Source organism: Mirounga angustirostris, unplaced genomic scaffold (assembly GCF_029215605.1).
Source record: "Mirounga angustirostris isolate CCGP_5_RB_7025 unplaced genomic scaffold, mMirAng1.0.hap1 SCAF_15, whole genome shotgun sequence".
In the NCBI taxonomy this organism is placed as follows: Eukaryota; Metazoa; Chordata; class Mammalia; order Carnivora; family Phocidae; genus Mirounga; species Mirounga angustirostris.
In genome coordinates, this window is record NW_026991723.1 from 77,065,174 (window position 1) to 77,088,669 (window position 23,496).

General features: G+C 46.7%; 1 protein-coding gene across 5 annotated transcripts in view; it reads right to left on the reverse strand.

The window, feature by feature from the left end:
* The window catches only part of ASTN2 (astrotactin 2), an 883,583-nt gene that overhangs the window by 662,600 nt on the left and 197,487 nt on the right, over positions 1–23,496 (reverse strand). For all 5 annotated transcript variants that reach the window (XM_064579942.1, XM_064579940.1, XM_064579943.1 and 2 more), the window contains exon 3: positions 22,684–23,068. In XM_064579942.1, coding sequence (XP_064436012.1) covers positions 22,684–23,068 — 385 coding nt within the window. The remainder of the gene's footprint in view (positions 1–22,683; positions 23,069–23,496) is intronic.

The following is a 23,496-nucleotide window of genomic DNA, read 5'->3' on the forward strand; positions in this document are numbered from 1 at the left end:
TTTGAAGTTATAATTTTATATCCTACAGATGGGCAAAGTGTAAATCATCTGGTAATAACTTACTGAGAATTTGGGAAAGTGGTAGTGTTTATACTTTGCTGGTGTGTGATAAGATATATAATTGAAAAGCATGAAGGCCTAGAAATGATCATGGCAACTAAACATAAAGCAGAAGTATAAACACTCAAACGGGAGGGAATTACCAACTTTAGGGCAGTGAGGAATGGAATCAGTGAAGGAGATGGTTTAGCTGTGTAATTTCAAATTGTATTTATAAAATAATATCTGAGGGGTGCCGGGTGGCACAGTCAGTTAAGCATCCAACTCTTGATTTCGGCTCAGGTCATGATCTCAAGGGTTGTGAGATTGAGCCCTGCGTCGGGGTATGCGCCCAGCAGGGAATTTGCTTGAGATTCTCTCTCTCCTTCTCCCTCTGCCCCTCCCCACCCTCACTAAAATAAATAAATAAATCTTTAAAAACATATCTGATGTATACCACGAAACACAGATATTGTTGTAATTTGGTGGCAAGAATACTCATATTAATATATTAATTTACTTTATTGTATGGTTAAAGTAGCTCATAATTTAAAACAAAAAGACATTTTAGGAGGACTTTTAAAAGGATGCAATTCAAGAGAAGGAACAAGAGATGTAAGGAAATGAGGATGAAGCCAGGCGAAGAAGTGGCAGTCGGATAAGCACATAAAATCCGGGACACTTCCTAGAGCTTGAGCTTCACAACAGACCCTCAGCATCGCAGCGGACAGCAAGCACAAAGACGAGAAACCGGCTATCAGATTCAGATGCCCATAAAATTAAAACAACCATCTGGCCAGAGAACACAGCCATCTTGGTTCCGATTCCTGAGTCAATGTTGGTATTTTGTGCCCTGTGTGAGGTATAAAACAATATCCTCTGCTAGCCCCGGACAGGAATTGGAGGGGACTGCAGCAAGGTTAATGACACACAGTAACTATGTAGCCCAAGGAACTATTCTAAACAGCTTATGCTTTATAACTTATTTAATGCCTACAACTTGCTTTATTTTATTATCACCATTTCATATTATATAAGGAAATTGAAGGGAAAGGAGGTAAATAGCTTACCTCAATCCTACAGCTAGAAAACCTGGCGCAGAACTCATTCTGGCTTTCCACTTTCCTATATTAACATCATTACAGCAAAGCCAGATCCATAAAAGTAGTTTCGTGATCTCAGAGTAAAGTGATCCGGGTGTGCAGCTGACTGAATGTCTGACTTTTCCAGCAACGACGTTTTTGGAACAGCTAAACCAGGACTCACGACTCTTCCTTATGCCTGGGAACTTTCTGACTGAGTGACCAAGCTGTGGATCTTCTTGCCAAGAAACTGGAGATACCCCCGATTTTGCAAATAATCTTAGGGGAAACCTCAAAACATGAGCCCGACATTAAAAGCTTCCTACTCAAGAAAGGAGTAAACAGATCATATGTTCTCAGTCACTGAACCATGGATATAAATGCTCACCACTGGGTAGCTTCATTTGGAAGGACTGTGAATATAATTAACGCAGAGCACACAGTAAGTACTAGTTGTGTTTACGGTACTGATTATTGTTATTGCTATATGCAGAACCTCCTATGTTCTCCCAGCTGCCATGCTGTCCCCTACAATCTCTATACTCCCCTTAGCAACATAAATTTGAACTTGATGCCCCTTTGCTCCACACCCTGGCTGCAAAACAGACCTAGAACAAAATCCCAGCACTGCACCATCCACCACTGAGACCTGGTGTGATCTGGCCCCATGTTGGGTTCCAATAGGTTCTCATTGCCTATAGTTCTCCCTTTTCCTGCTCTGCTCACCCTACAGTGTCCCTTGTTGGAATCCATCTCAACTTGTTGGGAGTTGTGCTTTCTGACTGGTGATCTCCTCTGCAATAGCAGGGCCCCCATCTCTTCTCACTGTTTCCTGCCCCCTCCCCCGCATGCACTTATCACTGTCCTGCATGAAGGTTCCTATGAACGAGATCCTGTGATTAGTATCTGCCCTTCCCTCCACTGCCCCATGAGAGAGTAAGCTCCATGAGGACAAGGACTTGTCTACTTTGATCACTGCTTTGTCCCCCCCGCCCCCATCTGAAATGTGGCTGGCCCACCACAGGTGCTCTCAGTGAGCGTCAGTAAACAGAAGGAGAGGAGGAAGGGAGATAAGTTAGTTGGGTTTTATGCTTAGGATTCCTGGACACTGTTTTAGACACATCCACGTGCCCAACTTTGGTGGAATCATGGTGTCGACTGGCTTTACCACCCCCCCCAGCATGAAGACGTGCGTTCAATACCAAGACACATCATAAGCGAAAAGTGTCAGCAATTTCCCCGATGCCCCTCACTAAGTGCTCGGGGGCAGGCAGAAAAGCGACAACACTTATGACCCGGACGGCGTGGAATCAAAAAGGGCAAGGGTCTCAGGTCCCTGCCGGCAAGATATGAGCAGGATCCTCGGGGCCTGCCCAGCCCGGCACCAGGTCTAACTAATAGACATACACTGCTGCAGCCGCGGTGCTCCTGGGCCCGCCACCCACAGACAGGCCTGGCTCTGCGGGGGGCTGACGACTGAGCTGCCTCCAGTCCCTGTCAAGGCCCTGTATTCCCTTTTTTCTACTCCTTCCTTTCCTCTCTTGTAAACATGGTAGACAAGATGGATACCGTTAGCTCATTTCTTCTATTTATTCAACCACTATGTTCCAATATGCGCCAGGAAATATTCTAAGTGCTGGGGACAGAGTGTGTATGAACAGATCTTGAATTCCAGCTCCCTTGGAGAGAGCTGTTATATATGTATACATGTATGCATGTATGTATTATGTGTGTGTAAACAATAATATATATATAAAATACCAGATGTTTTCTATATGTAATCACCTGGAGATAAGTGAGCCAGCATTGTAACGATTTCTGGCTCCCACACGAGGAACAGTCTCCAAGAGGTAAAACAGACTACACAGTACAGAACGTGTCATCCTAATAGAAACACCATTGTTTGCAATGATAGGGAAAGACCAGAGATGTTCTCCTTGCCCCTAAAAGGAGGTGTCTTATCTTCCTCTTCTCAGTCATCTCCCCTTCTTGCACCTCTCCCCGGCCCTCTCTCCCTGCTTCCATATTCCCTCAATAAATCAAGGTGCAACACGAGGACATCGGGGGGGGGCCCCCCCACCTGCCTGCTGTGTTCCAGGCTTACTGGGCAGGGCAGTGGTGGGGCTCTTCTGCCCTCCTATGTCTAACACCCCCAGCCCCAGGCTTCCCTTCCTGCCTCACTGCAGATCTGTCATTCCTAGATCTGGTGAAAATCGCTGTTTAGGGACTCCTCTCACTCCCTCCTCCCTTCATTTTGTCATCCCCATCCTGCAGACAAGTCCTTCCTCTTTACCCTTCCTCCTAAGGACACAGGATTGTGGGACACAGGACGGGATGTTCCCTCTGGTCTCATTTAACAAAGAGGGGAGCTGAGGTTCAGAGGAGGGCATCTGCATCAAATCAAATAGCACAGCTAGAGAAGAGCTTTGGATAAAGCACAGGGAGGCTGGCTCCCAGGCGAGCACTGTGGCATCTCCTGGAGCATGCTAACGCCTCATCTGTCATTCGGGTCACAGTGGCGGTCTTCCATTGATCTCCCTGCCCTTATTCTAATCTATGCTGATGCTACCACCTTAGTAATCTTTCTGGGAAGAAAAATATCTGGGCACGGTATACCCTACGTAAAAGTTTTCAGTGGCTGCCCATACCTTCCAGATAAAGTCCAAGTCCCCAGGATCTGGTCCCTGTCTTCCTTCCTAGTCTGCTGTTCCTGGGCATGACCCCTTGCTCCACTCACTCTAGACAGCTTGCAGTTCCCAGAATACGCCATTCTTCATTCTTTCTTGCCAACCTCAGGACCTATGCACGTCCCCGCCCCTGCCCCTTGGGTTAATCTTCTCATCTTCAGGATTCAGCTCACATGTCACCTGCTGAAGGAAGCCTCCCCCATCATCCTCAGCACATTTAAATGCTATTTCCCGTGTGTTCCTAGAATGCATGTTAATATCACATTCCGGCACCTTCCTGGCAATAATTTATGGACGGCTCACTATGCATGGAGCACTGTTCTGAACAATTTCCTTGGAATATCTCATTTAATCTTGACAGCAATTTTCAATCTGGGTACGCTCATATGCCTGTTTCAGGGATGGGGAAACTGAGGCCCAGAGAGCTTAGATAACTTGCCCCAGGTCCCAGAGCTGTAAAGGTCAGAGCTAAGATTGCACACTGGCTGCACTCTCAAATACGTCAAACTGCTGTGATTACCTGCTTATCCAAATCTCTCTCACACACCATGAACTTGTCAAAATGTTAATCCCCCCACCCCTGAACCCTAGCACTTGGCACTGTGACTTGAATCTCTGCACAGACTGTGAACCTTGTAGATGGCCCCTGAATAAATGGGCATTTCTCTCTTGCTTTTCTGTTTTTCAAAGCATGCTAGACAGTAGGAGAGTGCGGTGGCCACAAAACACAGACTCTGGAGCCCCACAGACACAGAGACACGGGCCCTAATCCTAGCTCTATTCCATCTTACAGCTTGAAACAGTTAACCTCTCTGACTCCCATTTTTCCTGGTCTGTAAAACGGGGCTCATGATGATAACACCTAGGATAATCATTAGGATTAAATAAAGAAATGCATAAAAAGTACAGAGCTTAGGGCCTGGAACTGAGCAGTCAGCAGGTACTCAATAGGTATTGGCTACGACTGCCATTGTCATTCACTGGGCTCCTCCTCTTTCTAGTTCTCTCTCTCCCTCCCTTGTCTCTCCTTAATCAAGATGCATGCCCTCTCAGCAAGACTAGTTTGGGGTCTGTGCAGACTGAGAGGGGAGCATGGCGGCACTGGCCCGCTACGCCCAGCGCCCTCCTTCTGCGCTCCACATTGCCACCTTGCAGCTGTGAAATAGAGTCCCTGCTCGAATGGGCCCCAGAGCTGGCAAGGGGCTGCCAATTTCACAGTTCACAAGGCTGCTGTTCCCCCCTGATTAATGGGGTGCCAGGAGCCATGGGCAGGGCCATGACACCAGTCACATGGGACTCCCCACCCGCCCCCGCCTCTGCTTCCTGAGGAGTGGAGAACAGGCCAGCTTCATGCATATTTATGCAGGGAGAGAAATGATTTTGTACTGCATGCCTTCCAAAAAAATAAATAAGATTTCACCCAAGTCTCCTGCATTTCCCTCAGTGAACTCAGCATGCTTCACGGAAGAAAACCACACACACACACACAGAACTATGAAAAACCGAAAACACTTTATACCACTGATCTGAGCAGAGCATCTGATGTGCCAGGAATGACCCAGGGGACATATGAGATATTAAACCCTGGAGCATGGATAGGGTTATTTTGAAATTAATCCAGTTCTACCCCCATCACCCTAGGGGAATTAAAATGGATAATGTCCAAAATCAGTGGGGCATATGAAGCCTGCCCCACCGCCTCTCAAGTCACTGCTGTCCATCGTACCAACCCTCAGGTCAGATACAGATGTGCTCTGTTCCTTATAAGAGCGAACCAGAATCAGCTTCCATGACATTCTCCCCAGCGGAGGTGGAAGGGAAGCTTTCATCTCAGGCAGACCCCAACCCCTCCATCCCAGATCCGTAACCTCTAGAAAGCCACTTCAGCTTGCTGTGCCTCAGTTTCCCCATCTCTGTGCAATAGAACTCTCTGGCCCAGTCCCCTCACTGGGCTCTAGTCACACTGGCCTCTGGGTCACCAAATGGACCAAGCTTTTCCTTTGCAAAAGTCACTTCCTCTGCTCTTCAGCTCTTCATTTGGCTAAACACTATGCATCCCTCTGATTTTGGCTTAAATCCTCCCTCCTCAGAAAGACCTTGTGGAACAGCCAAACTGAGGCCAAGCTCCCCTGTCCTCTCCCAGAGCTCTTAGTGCATTCCCTTCCAGGCAGCTCTGTATTAAATTTGGAATTGTGCGATTAGTTGGAACAGGTCTCAAGTCTGTCTTCTGCAGGTGGGCGATGTGTCCAAGGGCAGGGCTTGTCCAGCCTCCACTCTGTCCCAATGAGGACGTAGTCATGAATGAATGAGGGAATTGCGGGGTGGCTATGGAAATTAAAGTAGCACACAAAGTGCCTGATCTGTTTGCAGAGGACGCTCAACGCACTAGAATAACTAACATTTGTTGAGCATTTTCTTTGCAAAAATACTTATTTTATGCCATGTATAAAATACATGGCATGTATTTCATGTTCAACTGAACATGTTCAACTGATTTGGTCTGACAACATGGGGATGCACAGTCTGATTTTCCCCATTTTACAGATGAAGACAGTGAGAGACTGGGACATTTACTCATTTGTCCAAGGGTATGCATGGCTAGTATCAGGAAATATCAGGGGTAAACTGGGACAGCTTAGCTCCAGAGCCCACATGCCTGACCGCCTACAGAGAAATCTAATTTCCACTCCTTCATCTTCCCTCTTGGATCTTTCTCAGTCTGAAACACCCCAGCTGAAGGCGCTCTCTCTCTCATGAAGTCTTTCCTGATTTTCCATCCCTACTCTCTCACTTTTGGAAACCCACTCCCCCTTTCCCCAAACCCATGCGCAGACAATTGGAATTACAAAATGTGGCCCTTGAGGTCAGAATATTCTCTACCACCCTCTGTCCCTTTGATAGGAGGGGGCAAACCTTATTTTCTTACAATGTGAGGAAAGATTCCTGTTCTTACAGGGAATATTTCTTAGAGTACAGAGACTGCTTTCTCCTCCAGGGCCCTACAGGCTAACACTCAGGCTCCAGAACAAAACCAATCTAACATCCAGGAGCACCCTCCCCTCTTAGAATACCAATGTCACCTTTCTTCTGAGATTCCCACAACTTGAGAGCTGGATAAGGGAGTGGAGATCTCACAGGGCACCTGACCATGCAGAGTTCAGCGGAGGCCCAGGGAGGATGAGGACTTGACTTGGGCCCCATGGCATGCTGAAGGCAGAGCCCAGGCTCCCTCATCCCCCTTCAGTGCCCTCCACTCTGTCCCCACCCCCCCCACCACCCACTTTCTCTTCCCCGAGGGAGAAGCATAGGTACAACAAGCAGTCATTGCCAAGGACACAGCTGGATGGGACAAAGCTGTGCTGAGACAAAGCTGGCTGCCTGTCTGCCCACTGGGTGAGGCTGCTCTCCCAGGGTGATGAACAGCGTCAATCAGGCGGCACTTAACATAATTATAATGAAGTGGTTGCATCTGGTCTCCCAAGGCTTCGTTCACTAGGGAAATGATGAGGAAGTGATGTCTCTCTCTGCCAACCTCCCTGGGACACTTACAGAACAGTCCTGGAGCCAGGAGGCTATACAAAGAGGCTTGAGACTGACCTCTGCCACCTTTTAGCCCAGTTAGAATGCTAGTTACTGGCGTCCTTTTTCCCTTCTGCAGCATTTCTGTACAAGGAGATCAGAATTTGCATTAGAGAAAGTCTTCCTCTCTTCCTCTTAAAGAGTTCCTGGTTTTTCCAAGAGCTTCTTCCCCCTACGCACACACCATCAGTCATGCCAGCTGGGCATATGGCACTAAGTACTGGCTCAACCTCCATTTGCCCCATGCCCTGTGTCAATCCCCAGCCCCAAAATTCTGGTGAAGGGGGCAGAAACTGAACAACGTAGGAGTTTAGACCTGAAAGGGTCCAAGCTGCTCACTAGGCAGATGGGAAGACTGAGGCTCAGGAAGGAAATGTGACTTTCCCAAGACCATTAATATTTAATGTGGATGGCCTCTGCACCAGGTTATTCAAATATTATCGCATTTCATTCTCAAAACAACTCTAGAAGTCCAACATTATTATTCAACCTGCTTCACAGATCAGGAATCTGAGACTTAAAGAAGTGAGTTAGCCTGTCCAAGATCGAGGTGTTAGGTGGGGACAGGATTCATACCCATGAATGCCCCATTCCAAACCCATCGTCCTACTGCTGGCTGGCTACTTCCCAGAAAGCCCTCCCATTATTTTTGCTTTGATTTATGGACTAGGGTGTCCCTAAACATTTGGTAAGTCCAAAGTTGGTTAAGCCCCACCCTCTTTCACATGTATTGGTGGGGTGCTAGCTATTAAAGGGGATCCCGTGGAGAATGCTTTTGTAAAATAAAGAACCATTTAGGAAAATAATCTGTCATTCCCTGATTTATCTCTTTGCTAAGCTGAGCTATTCACAAGCCAGTCTCTTTTGAAACAGGACACACCAGTCCTGCTCTAAACAGATGGACTCCTTACTGTTCTAGACAGGATATGACGCTTTGAGGGCCTGCCATCCCCACAGATGCCCGCCTTAGTGAAAGGCAGCTGCAAGTGCTTCGGAGTCCGGAGGGTGCCCTGCTGGGTACGCTGAGACTCCACCACGCTGGCAGAGCTGATGGGATTGAGCTCCATGTCTGAGCAGAGACAAACAGCCCCAGATTAGCCTGAGGATGGGGGTGTGGCCTGTGTGAGGACTTGTCTCTTAGGACAATTAAATTCTGGGGATGAGAAATTCTCTCATAGGGCGTTTGAACAGGAGAGACAAGAAGATAGAGTCAAATAAGTATATCTCATGAGGAACGGAGCGGAGTCAGGAACAGGTGCTGTGAGGCAGCAGAAGCCATGGCCATACGCAGCTTAGAAAGGTCCAGAGATGCATACGTGGATTCATGAAGTCAGCAGAACTCCTTGAGGCAGAAACAGTGTGCTAATTCTTATTATATCCTAACAGTGGCTCCTTCTCCACCAATCCTGAGACTGTTTTCTCATCATCCCTGGTCCCTGGGTTCTCCAAATGTGAAGGCAGCAGAGCATTGGGCAAAGCAAGCATTCAAAGGTCACAGAGACCTGGGTACCAATCCCGGCTTTAACGCAAAGCAGGGACATGATTCTGGGCAAGTTACGTGAGCTCTCCCTACTCTGGTTGCCTCATTTGAAAAAACAAAGAGGGGGGCATTGGGGCACCTGGGTGGCTCAGTGGGTTAACCATCTGCCTTCAGCTCAGGTCATGATCCCAGGGTCCTAGGATCGAGCCCCACATCGGGCTCTCTGCTCGGTGGGAAGCCGGCTTCTCCCTTTCCTGATCCCCCTGCTGTGCTCTCTCCATCTCCCTCTCTCTCTCTCTCTCTCTCTCAAATAAATAAATAAAATCTTAAAAAAAAAAGAAAGGGCAATTAGAGGTAGTGACCACACCAGCATTTTTTTTTGGAGGATTAAATGTGTCAATATTTATTGAGTGCTGATCACGGAGTTTGGCCTATACAGGCTAGCTAATATTACTCCTGTTGCAACTAAAAATAAACCCTCATCAGCTAACCCAAACAGTCTGTTCTTTGAAACCTGAACGAACTGAACAAAAGCACACAGTGTCAGTCATCCACTGATTCATTCACTCATTCTATTTACCCATTCATTCCGGAAGTTATTTATTTTGTTGTATGCTCTGCGCCAGGCAGTGTTCTAAATAACAAGCATAGGGCATTGAACAGAACAGACTAAATACCTAGGGGAGACAGACAATAGATACACAAATATGTATAATGGGTCAAATGGTGACAAAAGCTAGGAAGAAAGAGAATAAGATAAAGGAGAATAGAGAGTGTGGTGTGTGTACATGTGATTGTGTGCACTGTGCTATTTTATACGAAGTGGTCAGGGATGACCACAGTGATAACATAACCTATATAAAAAGACCTGGAAGGACTGAGAGAACAAGCCATGCAGATACCAGGAGAAAGAACTGTTGAGGAAGAGGGGACGGTGATGCAAAGGTCCTGAGGTAGGTCTCTCAAGAACCAATCCGTATAGCGGCACGTGGGTGGCTCAGTCAGGTAAGCATCTGCCTTCTGCTCAGGTCATGATCCTGGGGTCCTGGGATAGAGCCCTGCATTGGACTCTCTGCTCAGTGGGGAGTCTGCTTCTCCCTCTCCCTCTGTGCTCTCCTTCTCTCTCTCAAATAAATAAATAAATAAAATCTTTAAAAAAAGAAAGAACCAATCCTTATAGATGGTGAATAAAACACAGTGCAGTACAGCAGAGAGCATATAGTCAATGGTATTGTAACAGTGTTGTATGGTGACAGAAGGTAGCTATACTTGCAGTGAGCAGAGCATAACATACAGACTTGTCAAATCACTGTACTGCATACCTGAAAGTAATGTAACATCGTGTGTCAACTATACTTCAATTAAAGAAAAAGAAAAAAAAATAAAAGATAGAAATCATAACCTATCAAAGACTGGCTACAAAAACTGTAAACATTTGCCTCCCAATAACCAAGAAGTACTGTAAAACAAAATAGGCACTAAAGTAAAAAAAAAAAAAAAAATTACAATGCAACAATAGCATTACCATCCTATTTTTGCGTAGCGTGTTAGTTTATAAGAAACATTCACTTCCGGGGCACCTGGGTGGCTCAGTCGGTTAAGCATCTGCCTTCGGCTCAGGTCATGATCCTGGGGTCCTGAGATTGAGTCCCAGGTCAGGCTCCCTGCTCAGTGGGGAGCCTGCTTCTCCCTCCGCCCTTCCCCTGCTCGTGTGTTTCTCTTTCTCTCTCTCTCTAATAAATAAATAAAATCTTAAAAAAAAAAAGAAGCATTTACTTCCGTATTCTTTGGCTCTCCCACATCTTTGTGAAAGTCAGAATCTCCATTCTACCATTGTGACAACTAAGGCTCACAACAGGGTTTCTCAACTGGGGCCCTACTGACATTCTGAGCTGGGTAATTCTTTACCGCGAGGAGCTGTCCTGTGTACTGCAGGCTGTTTACCAGCATCCCTGGCCTCCACCCACCACATACCAGGAGCATTCTGTACCTTTTCCCCAGTCCTGACAAAAGACATCTCCAGACCATCATTAAATGCCCCCAGTAAGGAGGTGACAGGAACAAAATCACCCCTGGTTGAGAACCACTGGCTCACAGAAATTTAATGACCAGTCCAAAGTCTCAAAATCAGTGAGCAGGTAAGGTTAGATTCTGACCCCAATCCTCTGCTTAGGGGAGACCAACACCCTTTCCACAGCACACAATTTTCAAAAGCCAGCCTGTGTCTGTTAACACGGTCTGGATGCCAGCAAGTGCACTGGAGAATGGTCAGGGAAGTAAGTGATGAAGAGGGACAGTGGGGGCAGTCTTGTCCATGCTGCTGATCGCTGGTCTCGACTTAAGCATGCATCGGCTGAGCCAAGGAAGGAAGATGCTTCGTTCCCCATTCCTGTGTCATTGCTGGATGCCCGGGAGACTTAGTGGCTGAGAACTCTTTAGAAGCCAGACCCTTGTCCCACCAGGGGTGTCGACCACCCAAAACGGAATGGCTCCTGGCCAAGTTACAAAGATGCTTTTGTCTTCAGTATTCATTCCACAGATGGGAAAACAGGCACACAAGAGAATAAACAATCTGTTTAAAGGACCATAGCTTTAACAGGCAGAGAAGAAAGAGCATGCAGTAAATGCCCAGCTTGGAAATGCCAAGGAGCAGGGAAACCATGGGCTACTGTCATAAGGGCAGCCAGATTTTAAGAGTCGCACAGGAGCCAGTCCTAGGTGCGGACGACCTGTCCATTCTCAGTGGGTAGCACTGCATCTGAAAACATCCTTGCCCCAGAAGCCTGGAGCCTCAGGGAGGGACTTAAGGAGGAGCCAAGAACCAAGAGGGCCCAGGCTGTAAGTAAAGAAAACAATCACTCTGGCACTGGTCAGGGGAAGGAGTTTGGCAGAGCTAGCTCAGCATAGTGCTGTCTATCCAACTCTCCTCTGGGGAGAAAATAGCCCTTTCTACCAGGAATTCATTCATTCATCCATCCATCCATTCATTCATTCATCCATTCATTCATTCATTCTATACAGGTAGAGTAATCTCCTACAATGTGTCCTACAAGGTCCACATCCAGGATTGGAATGGAAAAAAGACTCCCTTCCGAAGTGGTGTGGCAGCCGTGTTAAGGGGACACCGGCTGGAAGCTGGACGGCCTCTATTACAGCTACCGCCGCCCCACCCCCACATACACACCCAACAGAACTTGCGGTGCAACCTCAGCTAAACCCCTTCCCCTCTCTGGACCTCTGTGTGCTAATACAGTGAGCGTTTCAGACAAAACAACAATAATGGCTTCTGTTTAGAGTCAAAACCCTGCGCTAAGTATTTACATGCGTAACCACCTTTCCTCATCACAAGCAACCTGCAGAGAGGAATCCCATTTCAGAGGTGAGGAGACTGAGTCTCAGAGGTGTTAGGAACTTGCTCCAGTTTTCACACTTCGTGAACTACAGGAAGGATGCATCTAGTTTGAGAGCTGGGCTTCCTAACCACCTTCTACTCTGCTCTACTCTTCTCAAAGGTCTTGGTCTCTGTTCCGCGGCTAGCCTTTGTCTGGCTGGAAACACAAAACTCAAGGAGTTGGAGTGGAAAAAGAATGGTGTCCTGTTCTGCTACCAAACTGGGCATCATTTCTCCCTTACTAATGGGGAGTGGAGATACATGCCCTCCAGAAGGTCCCAGAGATCTTCATATCCTCCCATCTTGATACAAATACATTCCCGTAGGCCTCTCTGTTCCCATGGCTCGGACTACGAGGGTAATCTCAATGTCCCCTTCCTCTGGGGGAACGCTGGAGTTCAAGAGCCCGCAGGGGCCAGGGAGGACCTCTGCTAAGGAAGAGGGTCAGGGGGCACCTGCATTGGAACAGGGAAAACAGCCCTTCCCGCCACATGCTGTTAGACCTAGACGTCCCAGATTCTCCAATAATCAAATGAGGCAGAAATGTGCATTGTGATGCGAAATGTCCTGATTTATAAAGATTGATAACTTAATTGAAAAATGCAAAACATACTCTGTATGCAAACAAAAACAAAACAAAAGAAAGATATCCGGGGGCCGAATTCTACCCTGTTGCATACCCAAAATGCAACCTCTATTCTCCGGTCTCCCCAGCATCATCCCTTCTGAATGTCATCTCCACCTAAACCCCTCCTTCACATCTTGACTCCAATTGCTTAACACCTTTGTAAGAAATAATTCCCTATCTTCCAATGGCTCCTCATCTCACTCACAGCAAAAGCCAATATCCTTACCTACTAGGCCCTACGTGACCTTCTTTTCAGCATCTCTGTGACCCAATTTATTCTACCGCTCTCTTCCCCATACTGCTTCTTTCTATTCCTTGAACACTGCCAGCACAGTGATGCCACAGGGCCTTTGCACTTGCTATTCACCCTGCCTGAAAAGTTCTTTCTTCAAATATGCAAACAGCTTACTTCTTCACCTACTATAGATTGGTCCTCAAATCAGTGAGGCCTTTTCTAAGGGTCCTAATCTTCTTTGTTTTATTTCTCCCTCACTGTAATGATCATGATTTAATATTATATATAATTACACATATATGTTTTATGTACTTATGCTTATAAAATACGTATTTATAAAATATTTCTATTTTATATTTATGTTTTTACATAAACGTATTTTTCTTGTTCATTTTTTTATGGCCTTTCTAATTAGAAAGCAAGCTTAATGGAAGCAGACTTGTGCATATTTTATTCACTGCTTTATCCTTTATCCTTTATCCTTTATCCTTAGTGCCCTAGACAGCGCCCGACACATACTAGAGACTTAATTAAAGCTTGCCAAATTAATAAATAAAAAAAAATAGATTAACAGGGGCACCTGACTTTGGCTCAGGTCCTGATCTCAGGGTCTTGGGACCGAGCCCTGCATCAGGATCCCCACTCAGTGAGGAGTCTGCTAGTCTCTCCCTCCCTCTCCTTCTGTCCCCTCCCCCCCTCAGGCTCTCTCTGACTCTCTCTCAAAGAAATAAATAAAATCATCTAAAAAATAGATCAACAAATATTACCTTATTTAATAAATTTTTACTGAGACTTTATGACACAGGGGTATTGAGCTAAATATGTATTAAGAACTTTAAAACAGTCAGATCATTTGACCCCGTAATTCCACTCCTGAGAATATACCTGAGAAAATAATACAATAGTGAAAAACAATATAAAGCCCCAAAATGTTTGTTGCTAATGAACACAAAATAAAAAGGAAGCACCTGAAATGTTCACCAATAAATAAGCTTTGAGACAGTTATAAGATGGAATGATAAGCATGTTGAAATATTATGACATAACATTTCATAAAAATGTAAGATATAAAATAATAGATTTTCGACTTCCACTATGTAAAAGAGGAGAAGAGAAAAAATAGGAAACCGCCGTAAACAGTTACTATGGCTATTGAGGAGGCATTATGAAAAACTGCTAATTGAGGCTTTTTAAAAAGTTTTCTGCAATGAGCTTACACACTTCTATAAATAGGAAATATTAGGAAAATAAAAACTGATCGTATGTGTGGATGCGGACGGCAATTGGCTGCATCCGCTGAGGTGGATGAGCACAGGGGAGCCAGAAGCAGGCTGGGTCCCTGGGGGAGACGGTGAGCCTGAGCCGCCTGGACCCTCTTTGTGAAAGTCAGGCCCCTGCTGGGTGATGTCCAGCTACTTTGAGGGAGGTACAGAGTCCCCCGTCTGCTGGGAAATTGCTCCAGCTCTGATCAATCAGGGAACAGTCTCTTCAGCCCCTGACATTTATCAAACCTCCTTCACTCTCATCTGTCAGTGTGCAGTGGGGCTGCCTCTCCGGGGCCCAGTCTAATCAAGTCAGAAGGCCCAGAGTGTCCCTGGAGACGAGGAGGAGGGGGGCTCCGGGGGAGAAGGGAGAAAGGAGAGACAGGGAGCTGGGGAAAGAATCATGAGGGAGGAGCAGGGAGCACAAACGTTCAGAGAACGCCCGTTTGTTTTGCTATTGTGGCAATTAATGCTGGGAAGTGACATTTTAAGGGGCTCTGGTGACAGCTTTGGTGACATTCCTGTTTGTGATTCCATGACAAATCTCTGTCTGTATCTTATTTTGGAGAGCGCCGAGACAGCTCAGAGGACGGCTGTCTGGGGATGCGGAGCTCCTGTCTGTTGGAGGGTCGGCTCCCGCCCGCTGTGCACAGCCTTGGCATTGAGGCACCAGGACCAGTGTCCAGGAGGGGGGGATGCACATGTCAAAGCAGAAACAGCTTTGCTGCAGAGTTGGGGTCTGGTTGTCTGCAGCCCTGTTAACTTTACTGTGTTGGAACATTAATTGGAGAGAAAATGCATGTTCTCCCATTATACAAGTGGCCAGTTTGGGTTAAAAGGAAAAGAAAAAAAAGAAAGAACTTCTCAATTCTGGATACTTGCCAGGCTGGCTAGTTCTAAGGAGCCTATTTATTCAAATACAGATCTTGCCCCGCTTTGTTTTCTAAGAAGTCCAAACAGGAAAACAGAATGGAAACAGATTAAGTTCAAATTTTACAGTCTAGGAACTGGAAGCAATTACTAATTGTGTCTCATCTCTAAGCCTGCTGCACCATCTGCGGCCAACGGCTCCCCAGTCTTGTTTGAATACATCCAAAGATGAGGAGTTTCGATGTTCAAGATGATGAAGGGGAGGGCTGGGTAGATGTAACAAGTTGTTTCCCAAGTGACAATCGGCATGCTGCAGAGATAAATACAGTATGGCCAGACAGAGAGAGCTATGAACTTGAACTCAAGAGATGTGGGTTTAAGGAGGAATTTACCCCCAAACTCATTCTTTGCCATTGGTGTGTGTGTAGAGGGTGGAGTGATTTAATTTATCTGAGCCCTGTAAGGTTCTTTGTCTCTCAGAAGGGTTCGGTAACACACAGAGTATCATATAATGTTTATGAAGCCATTCTATAAATGTTAAAGGACTATATAAAATAAAGTGGCTATTACTGTTTTATACCCCTCTAAACTGTGAGCTCCTAGAAAACCATTTCCCATTGTGCTTTGTCTCTTCTTCATTAAATGCAATGCCTTGCACATAGTAGGTGCTCAGTAAACATCTGTTAAGCAGCTGAATGAATGAGTGAATGAATGACTGAGTAGTGAGGGACAGGTGCACCCAGAAGATGATGCAGGGACTCAAGTGTCAGCCCGTTTCCTTCTGAAACAACCAACAAATGTGTAGAGAAGACAGAGATTATACCAAACAGCCTTTGGGACATTTGGCATTGCAGACTCCAAAAAGTATTTTCAATAAGGAGAAGGGAGTCAGAGGCAGTTGGGTGTGAGAAAGTCATATCCAAACATTTCTTCTTTTTATGCTAAAGAATCTATCTTTCAAAAAGAATTTTGTGTGGAACCCCAATGTATGAACAGTTAAAAGCCATTCAGCTCTGGGGAAAGCAATCCGGCCCATCCTGCTTTCCCCTGGACCTCAGGGAGCTCTTGCAGCATGCTATCAAATGGGAGCTGATGCTAGGGAGTGAGTTTCCTCAGGCTCTTGGAGAATGTCCCTCTGGGGCTCTGAGACACCTAGGAAGAGGAATGTGTGGAGCCGTGTGGTCTCAAGGATGGGTGGTGTTTTCCAGGCAGTGAGCACAACGGGAGAAATTTCTGGGTGGTCGGGGATGGATGAGAGAGTATCCGCTAAGGAAAGAATATGCAGGACACATGAAGGGTCCTTTGGGAGGAACAGCTGAGTAGTTTCAAGAGAAAGCATACAGACAATGGGAACAGTGGGCCATAGTGTGGGGTAAAAGACACCAGTGGGTTGACCATGGGGACTGCAGGGGTAAGACATAAAGCCCTACGTGGACCACGACTGTCTCATGTACCGTTCCCAGTTCCTCCACTCAAACTTCACCTTGAGTCCCCTGAATTATCCTCCTCCTTCAGATCTCCAGGCAAGGAGCACGTGCAGGAAGCTATCACAGATCCAGTGACCAGTGATCTGTCCCCCTGGGGGTCTCCCAGTACAACAGACCTTCTCTGAGGCTTAGGAGACCTTGAAATTCACGTCAAGACCCACTCATAAACTGAAACCAGTTCGGTGGTTCATATATGCATTAAAAAGATGACACAAAAAGAACAGAAACTATCAGAGCATGCCACATATAATAAAGGTAAGTATTCTTTTGCAAAATTTATTTTAGAGACATACACACAACACACAGGTTCCCATGTGTGTGTGTGTGTGTGTGTGTGTATGTGGCCTCAGTGCAAAATCTTTTTCTCCCTGTGGCTAGTGTTCAATATTTTTGATAAACACAGCTCTAAGAGACTTGGCTTGCTAGCATCTAAGCCCAGGCCTTGCCTCTCCTGCTCAAATAAATGGACAGGATTAATGCATGTGGTGTTGTCTTCAGAGCAGGCTGGGGTTTGCTGGGTTCAAATTCTGGCTTCACTACTTTTAGTTTGTATAGCTGAGATGATCTCCAAATTTCAATAAAGGTAATTTCTTCCTTATGAGATGGGTGGGACATTGATTTAAAATGCTAAACAGGGGTGCCTGGGTGGCTCAATTGGTTGAGCATCCAACTCTTGGTTTTGGCTCAGGTCATGGTCTCAGGGTCGTGGGATTGAGCCCCACTTCGGGCTCTGGGCTCAGTGCTGAGTCTACTTGTCCCTCTCCCTCTCCCCCTCCCTGCCACCTCTCTCTGTCAAAATAAATACATAATTAAAAAAAAAAAATACTAAACAAGGTTTGTCTGGTTCAGAAAAAGGTTAGTAAGGAGTCCATGCAGAGTTACCAGTTTGTGGAGAGGCACGGAGATAGCCATCTCTCCGTTCATTAATTTATTCATTCCTCCATCTACTGACCCAACACCTATTACATGTCAGATGCTCCAGTAGGCACAGAACAAACCAAACGGACCTGGTCTGTGATCTCATGGAACCCTGAATCTGTTGAGAAAATTAAAATATTTAATAAATAAATATAAATAATTTTAAAAAATAAACAGGGGAGTTGATAGAAGGTAAAAGAACAGAGCTCACATAGAGAAAAGAGCTTTGTCTGATGAGGTGGGATTTAAGCTGACGCCAGAATGACCAGAAGGAGTCAGCCATGACAGACTGAGGAAAGAAAGAGGGGGATTTTTCCAGGCAAAGATAATCGTGGCATATGCAAAGGGCCTGTGGTGAAAGCAGCTCGGCAAGCATGAAGAACAGAGAGGAGGCCACTGGCTAGAATATAGGGGCTGAGGTCAACAGCAGTGAGAGCCCTGGAAAAACTTTCAGCATGAAAGCACTAAGACCATAACTGAGCTGCTGCAGCGGGAAGAATGGATGAATGAGGACAGGCATAGAATTGAAGACTTGTGAAGATAAGGTGTTAGGGGGATGCCAGGAAGACTGATGTGGCTGGAAGAGGAAATGGCTGTGCAGGGCTGAAGCAGAGAGGGCTAGAAGCTTAGGCTAGAGCCTCTGTGTGAAGAAATTTGAACACCAAGGCATTTGAATGAGGTACTGCGTACAAAGAGCTCTGAAATTTTAGAAAGCGCTACACAATGATGACATTTACATGGCATTCACCGGGGGTGTCAGAAAGGTGAGTTAATAAACAGCTTTCCGGGTTTCTATCACCCTAGAATGCTCTGTTGACACCAACACAACTCTCTTATACTCTTGGGGACCCCTCAAAACACTAAAAACAAAACGGGTCTCCCTGTTGCAAAGTCCCTTCAGGAAGCCAATTTAGAAGCTCAGAATTATTGTGTAGCAGCTTCCTGCCTCTGAGAACAGATGTTAATTACCTATTTTTCTTCCCCAATTTGTGGATAAAGCAAGTTCATGGTTGCTACGCTTTAGCTATCCCTGCGATTGTACGAGCTCGGTGCCTTCCCCAGACCATGACACGCAGTGTGGGGTGGGGTGTTCACTGCCCAGCTCTGCCCCTACCGTGACCGCTCTTGTGCTGGAGATGCGACCTGGCTCAGCCACTTCCCAGCTGTGTGACCCTGGACAGGTTACTCAGCCCCTCTTTGCCTTAGTCTCTTGCACTGTAGAGTGGGAACAGAATTAGTACCCAACTCACAGGGTTATTGTGAGGTGTAAATGACATAATTCATGGAAAGCTCCCAGAACAGCAGATAGATAGCTAAATAAAGGTCTCTGTCTCTGTTTCTATTTCCCATTCTCTCCTTCCTTCTCTTCCTTCAATTACAAACAGCATGCATTTTTTTTTCACAATAATAAAACAGAAGTAAGAAAAGCCAATCCATTCAGCCATCCCCCACGCTTTCCCTTGATAAAGTGATAAATTTGTTATTTTAATTTCCTCGAGCTTTCATGCACAATATTCAGGGAAGGGAAACATAAATTTAAGGATGGATAAGGAGAATTGGAATTAAAATGCATCAGGTTTCTGTTATGTACCAAACACAGCACCGAGCATTCATATACTGGCATGCTAAAATCCACAGCAATGTGCTAAGGTGATATTCAGCAGTGACATTCAAAATACCTGAGAACTTCTAAGGCATAGGCACCAACTAGTAAGACAAGATGCCAGCCATAATCCTGGAGAAGTATCCTAAAGCCACCTTGTTCCTAGAGAGTGGTAGTTTCAGGAGGCTTCTTGGGGAGGGGCTGGGATGGCCAGGAAGCAGGAAGGCACTGGGAGAGCTCAGGACAGCGAGCTACTTACCAACAGACACAGAAGAAGTTCAGTATTTAACAAAGGGTCTGGCCACACAGGTGTGTATCAGCTGAATGTCAAACCTGCTCAGGACAATGCTCTTGGGGTCTGGAAACCCAAGCAGTGGCCCCTTGGTAATGGAATTTTCTCCCTCTGCTCTCCTGAGTGTCCCCTCTATTATTTGCAAGTCCAAGCTGAAAAGCAGGCTGACGGAGCTTGAGAATGGAGAAAAAGTTTGAATTGATAGGCAAAATCTAAGTGGGAAAGGTGCAGATGGGATTAGCTTTTGGCAATATAATTTCAAAAAGGCTGTGGGATTACTTTTCAATGGGTTGCCCAACCTCTGAAGAGTTGTCCCCTCTTGACAAAACCCATAGCCGGTCCCAGGTCACCCCACAAAAGACAGCGCCTCATGGTTCTCTCCCAAGGCTCCAATAGAGGCAACAGAGCACTCATCAGGGCTGAGCTGCTGTGAAATCTTCTGCAATCTGCCAGTGGAATCATCCCTCTCGTGTCTACACAAGGAGGACCAGGTGCTCAGGGACCATAATGCTGCAAGAACAGCCCATAGCAGCCACCTCCCCATGGTCAGGGTGACCAGAATCCTGTGTGGAGTCAGGACAAGCATGCCCTCCACTTCTCTTGCCTGGATTTCTCCCTCTTCCATCCTTATCGGATCTAAGCGGGGCTGGATCCAGGACTAAGTGAAGGGCTTTGTGTTATTTCAAATTTTACTTTGTTTTAAAGCCGAGGCAGAACATTAAAAAAAAATACTGTGGGTCAGATGAAAACAGGTGAGGTGAAGGCACGGTCTTGCAGGGATGATGAAGAGGGTTGCCCAAGGACATGGCACCAGTGAACCCAGGAGTGGGGTTCAGTGCAATCTGCTCATCTCCACTGCTTGGGCTGGAGCGGGGGTGGGGAGGGATGTCCGGAAACCAACAGTTCAAAGACAGGAGTGACCATGGAGGACAAGGGAAATATCCCAGACCACGGTGGCTGGAACATAAAAGAAGACTGGAGGTGAATACCGGACGTGGATTAAGGACATTCAGGAAGCCCAGCTAAGACCAGGGGTTTGAAGTCTACAAACACAGCTCTCGGGGATCCAACACCTGACACGTACGAGGACCTGGGGTAGGCATTTTGCACATGTTTTATTGTTATATTGAATCCTTCCAGAACCCTTTGGTGAAGAAACTAAGACCCAGAGGGTTGAATTCCTGTTTTTCAAGGTCACCCAGTAAATAAAGGAGGCAGGATTTGAACCCAGGTCCAGCTGGTTCCAAAACCTGCACGTAGCCGGTCTCACTGTCACCCCTCTGCGGGTTTCGAGGCTTGACAAAAATGCCTCCTTTTTTTTTTTTTTAAAGATTTTTTATTTATTTATTTGAGAGAGAGAGAGCACACGAGAGGGGGGAGGGGCAGAGGGAGAAGCAGACTCCCCGCCGAGCAGGGAGCCCGATGCGGGACTCGATCCAGGGACTCGATCCAGGGACTCCAAGATCATGACCTGAGCCGAAGGCAGTCGCTTAACCAACTGAGCCACCCAGGTGCCCAAAAATGTCTCCTTTTAAGAAACCCCCTTATTGGTCCAAGATTGGTCCAAGAGTAAGGACCTCAGAAGCAGAGAAGTAGGATGTAGCGCTCAGAGCTCCAGGACTGGCCCAAGCAGCAAGGGTTTCTCTCAATTCACAAAAGGAGCGGGTCAGGGTCAGAATGGGGGTCTCCAGGCCAAGCCTTTAACCCATCGTTATCACCCACATCCCAAAGACAATGAGGAGGAAAAAGCATATTTTTTTTTTTTTGCAGCATTTATAGGACAAGAGCCAAATTCCATCTATGAACAAGCTGGTGCCACAGACACTTAATAAAGACAAATATATGGGGCGCCTGGGTGGCTCAGTCGTTAAGTGACTGCCTTCGGCTCAGGTCATGATCCTGGAGTCCCGGGATCGAGTCCCACATCGGGCTCCCTGCTCGGCGGGAAGCCTGCTTCTCCCTCTGACCCTCCCCCCTCTCATGTGCTTGCTCTCTCTCATTCTCTCTCTCTCAAATAAATAAATAAAATCTTTAAAAAAAAAAAAAAAAGGGCGCCTGGGTGGCTCAGTCGTTAAGCGTCTGCCTTCGGCTCAGGTCATGATTCTAGGTCCTGGGATCGAGCCACGCATTGGGCTCCCTGCTCGGCGGGAAGCCTGCTTCTCCCTCTCCCACTCCCCCTGCTTGTGTTCCCTCTCTCTCTCTGTGTCTCTGTCAAAAAAATAAATAAAATCTTTAAAAAATAAATTAAAAAAAAATAAATAAAGACAAATATGAACACACTCTGTGCTTATGTCCAAATAATCCATTGTCCACCAACGTCCGGGAAACGGATCTCCGCAACAGCCCATATGAAAAGGGTGAGAGGTTTCAGTCATCAAAAAGCCCAATAGGAACCAGCAACCGTGGCATGAAACATGCTCTCAAGCTGCATCAATAGAAGCATAACAGCTGGGAAAAGGGAGGTGAAAGTCCCATTTTGCTTAGCACAGGAACATTCCCACCTTGGGGCAGAGGGGTGTTAGCTCTGGTGTTACATTCTAAGACATGAAAAATTAGACTCTCCATCTAGAGGACAGTGGCCAGAATGGTGAAATGTCTGAAAACTACATCACATAAGTCTAGCTGAAGAAACTGGGATTATTTAGGTTGATTTCCAGAAGTTACAGGATGTCTTTTTTTTCTCTTGTCAAATTTTCCGAGAGCTGCCTTAGAGAAGGAAGATCAGATTCATTTTCTTTGTGGATGTGAAGGGGCAGGGAAACAGATTTCAGCTCAATATATGGAAAAACTTTCTAACAGCAGTGTCTGAAAATGAGATAAATTCTCTCATCTGAGTAGTAAGAAGGCCATCGAGGGAGGTAATCAAGAGATAACGCAGGGATATTGAACTACATAACTTCTGATGCTCCTCAAAACTCCAAGAACACTGGCTTTTTTTTCTTCTTTCTACCACCACTACCGAAGAGCTAGAGAGGACAAACTCTGATAACCCAACAGAGAGACTGGCCATAAATCCAGAATGGCTTAGCCCAGAAGACACCACCTGTGTCCCCAACCGCCCAGCTTCCCTGCCTCTTCCCAGCTCCCCAAAAGGCCCCCTGGAAGGTGGGATGTAACAAGGAAGACTCACCTTTCTTCTCAAAGTCCCCCTTCTCTTCTCCAGGCCGGCCCAGACTGTCCAGGGTGTGCGTCCCTTGGCTGCCAAACTCATCCTCCCGGGAGACGTGGTTGGCCCGCCGGGGTAGGTCCTCATCCTCTTCGTAGTCATAGTCATCCAGGATGGGGGTCTCCCGGATGGGCACGCCAATGACAGAATTGTGAGCCTGCAGCCGAGAGGAACGGAAGCTTTCCCGGGCCTGGGGTCCCAGCAGCACGGACGGGATGTAGTGAATCTCATGAGTGGCTTCCGTGCTCGCGCTCTTCTGGGGGATTCGGTGGCGCTTCTGCCAGCGCCGCTGGGCGTACAGAGCCACAGTGAACACCAGCAGCAGAAGCAGCAGCGCGATGAGGCCACCCTGGAGCAGAAGGGAAGAAGGACAAGCGAATGGGCCACCGTTCTTTGGGCTAGAGTGCCAGAGGGGGGTTTCCTGTCCACTACACCCAGCCCAGATCCCTGGGTGTGGCTCATAAAGACTCAGGAACTGACAGCCGCAGCTTTAAAGCCAGAGAGATGCTGCTTCCAAACCTTTCTCACCCACAAACCAACTGTGTGACCTTGGGCCAACTGCTTGACTTCTCAGAGCCTTGTTTTTCATGTGTACAAGGATGAGTAAGAATCCCTGCCCTCCCTTCTTCATTAGGTTGCCACGAGGAGCAAGTGAGATGGATAATGGTCACGTCAGAGCAATGCAGACAACTAAATGCTGGAAGAGTTAAGGGCCATGGCTTCACACAGGTGAGTATCTGAATTTCGACTCTGCCTCCCATCAGCTGAGTGACCCCA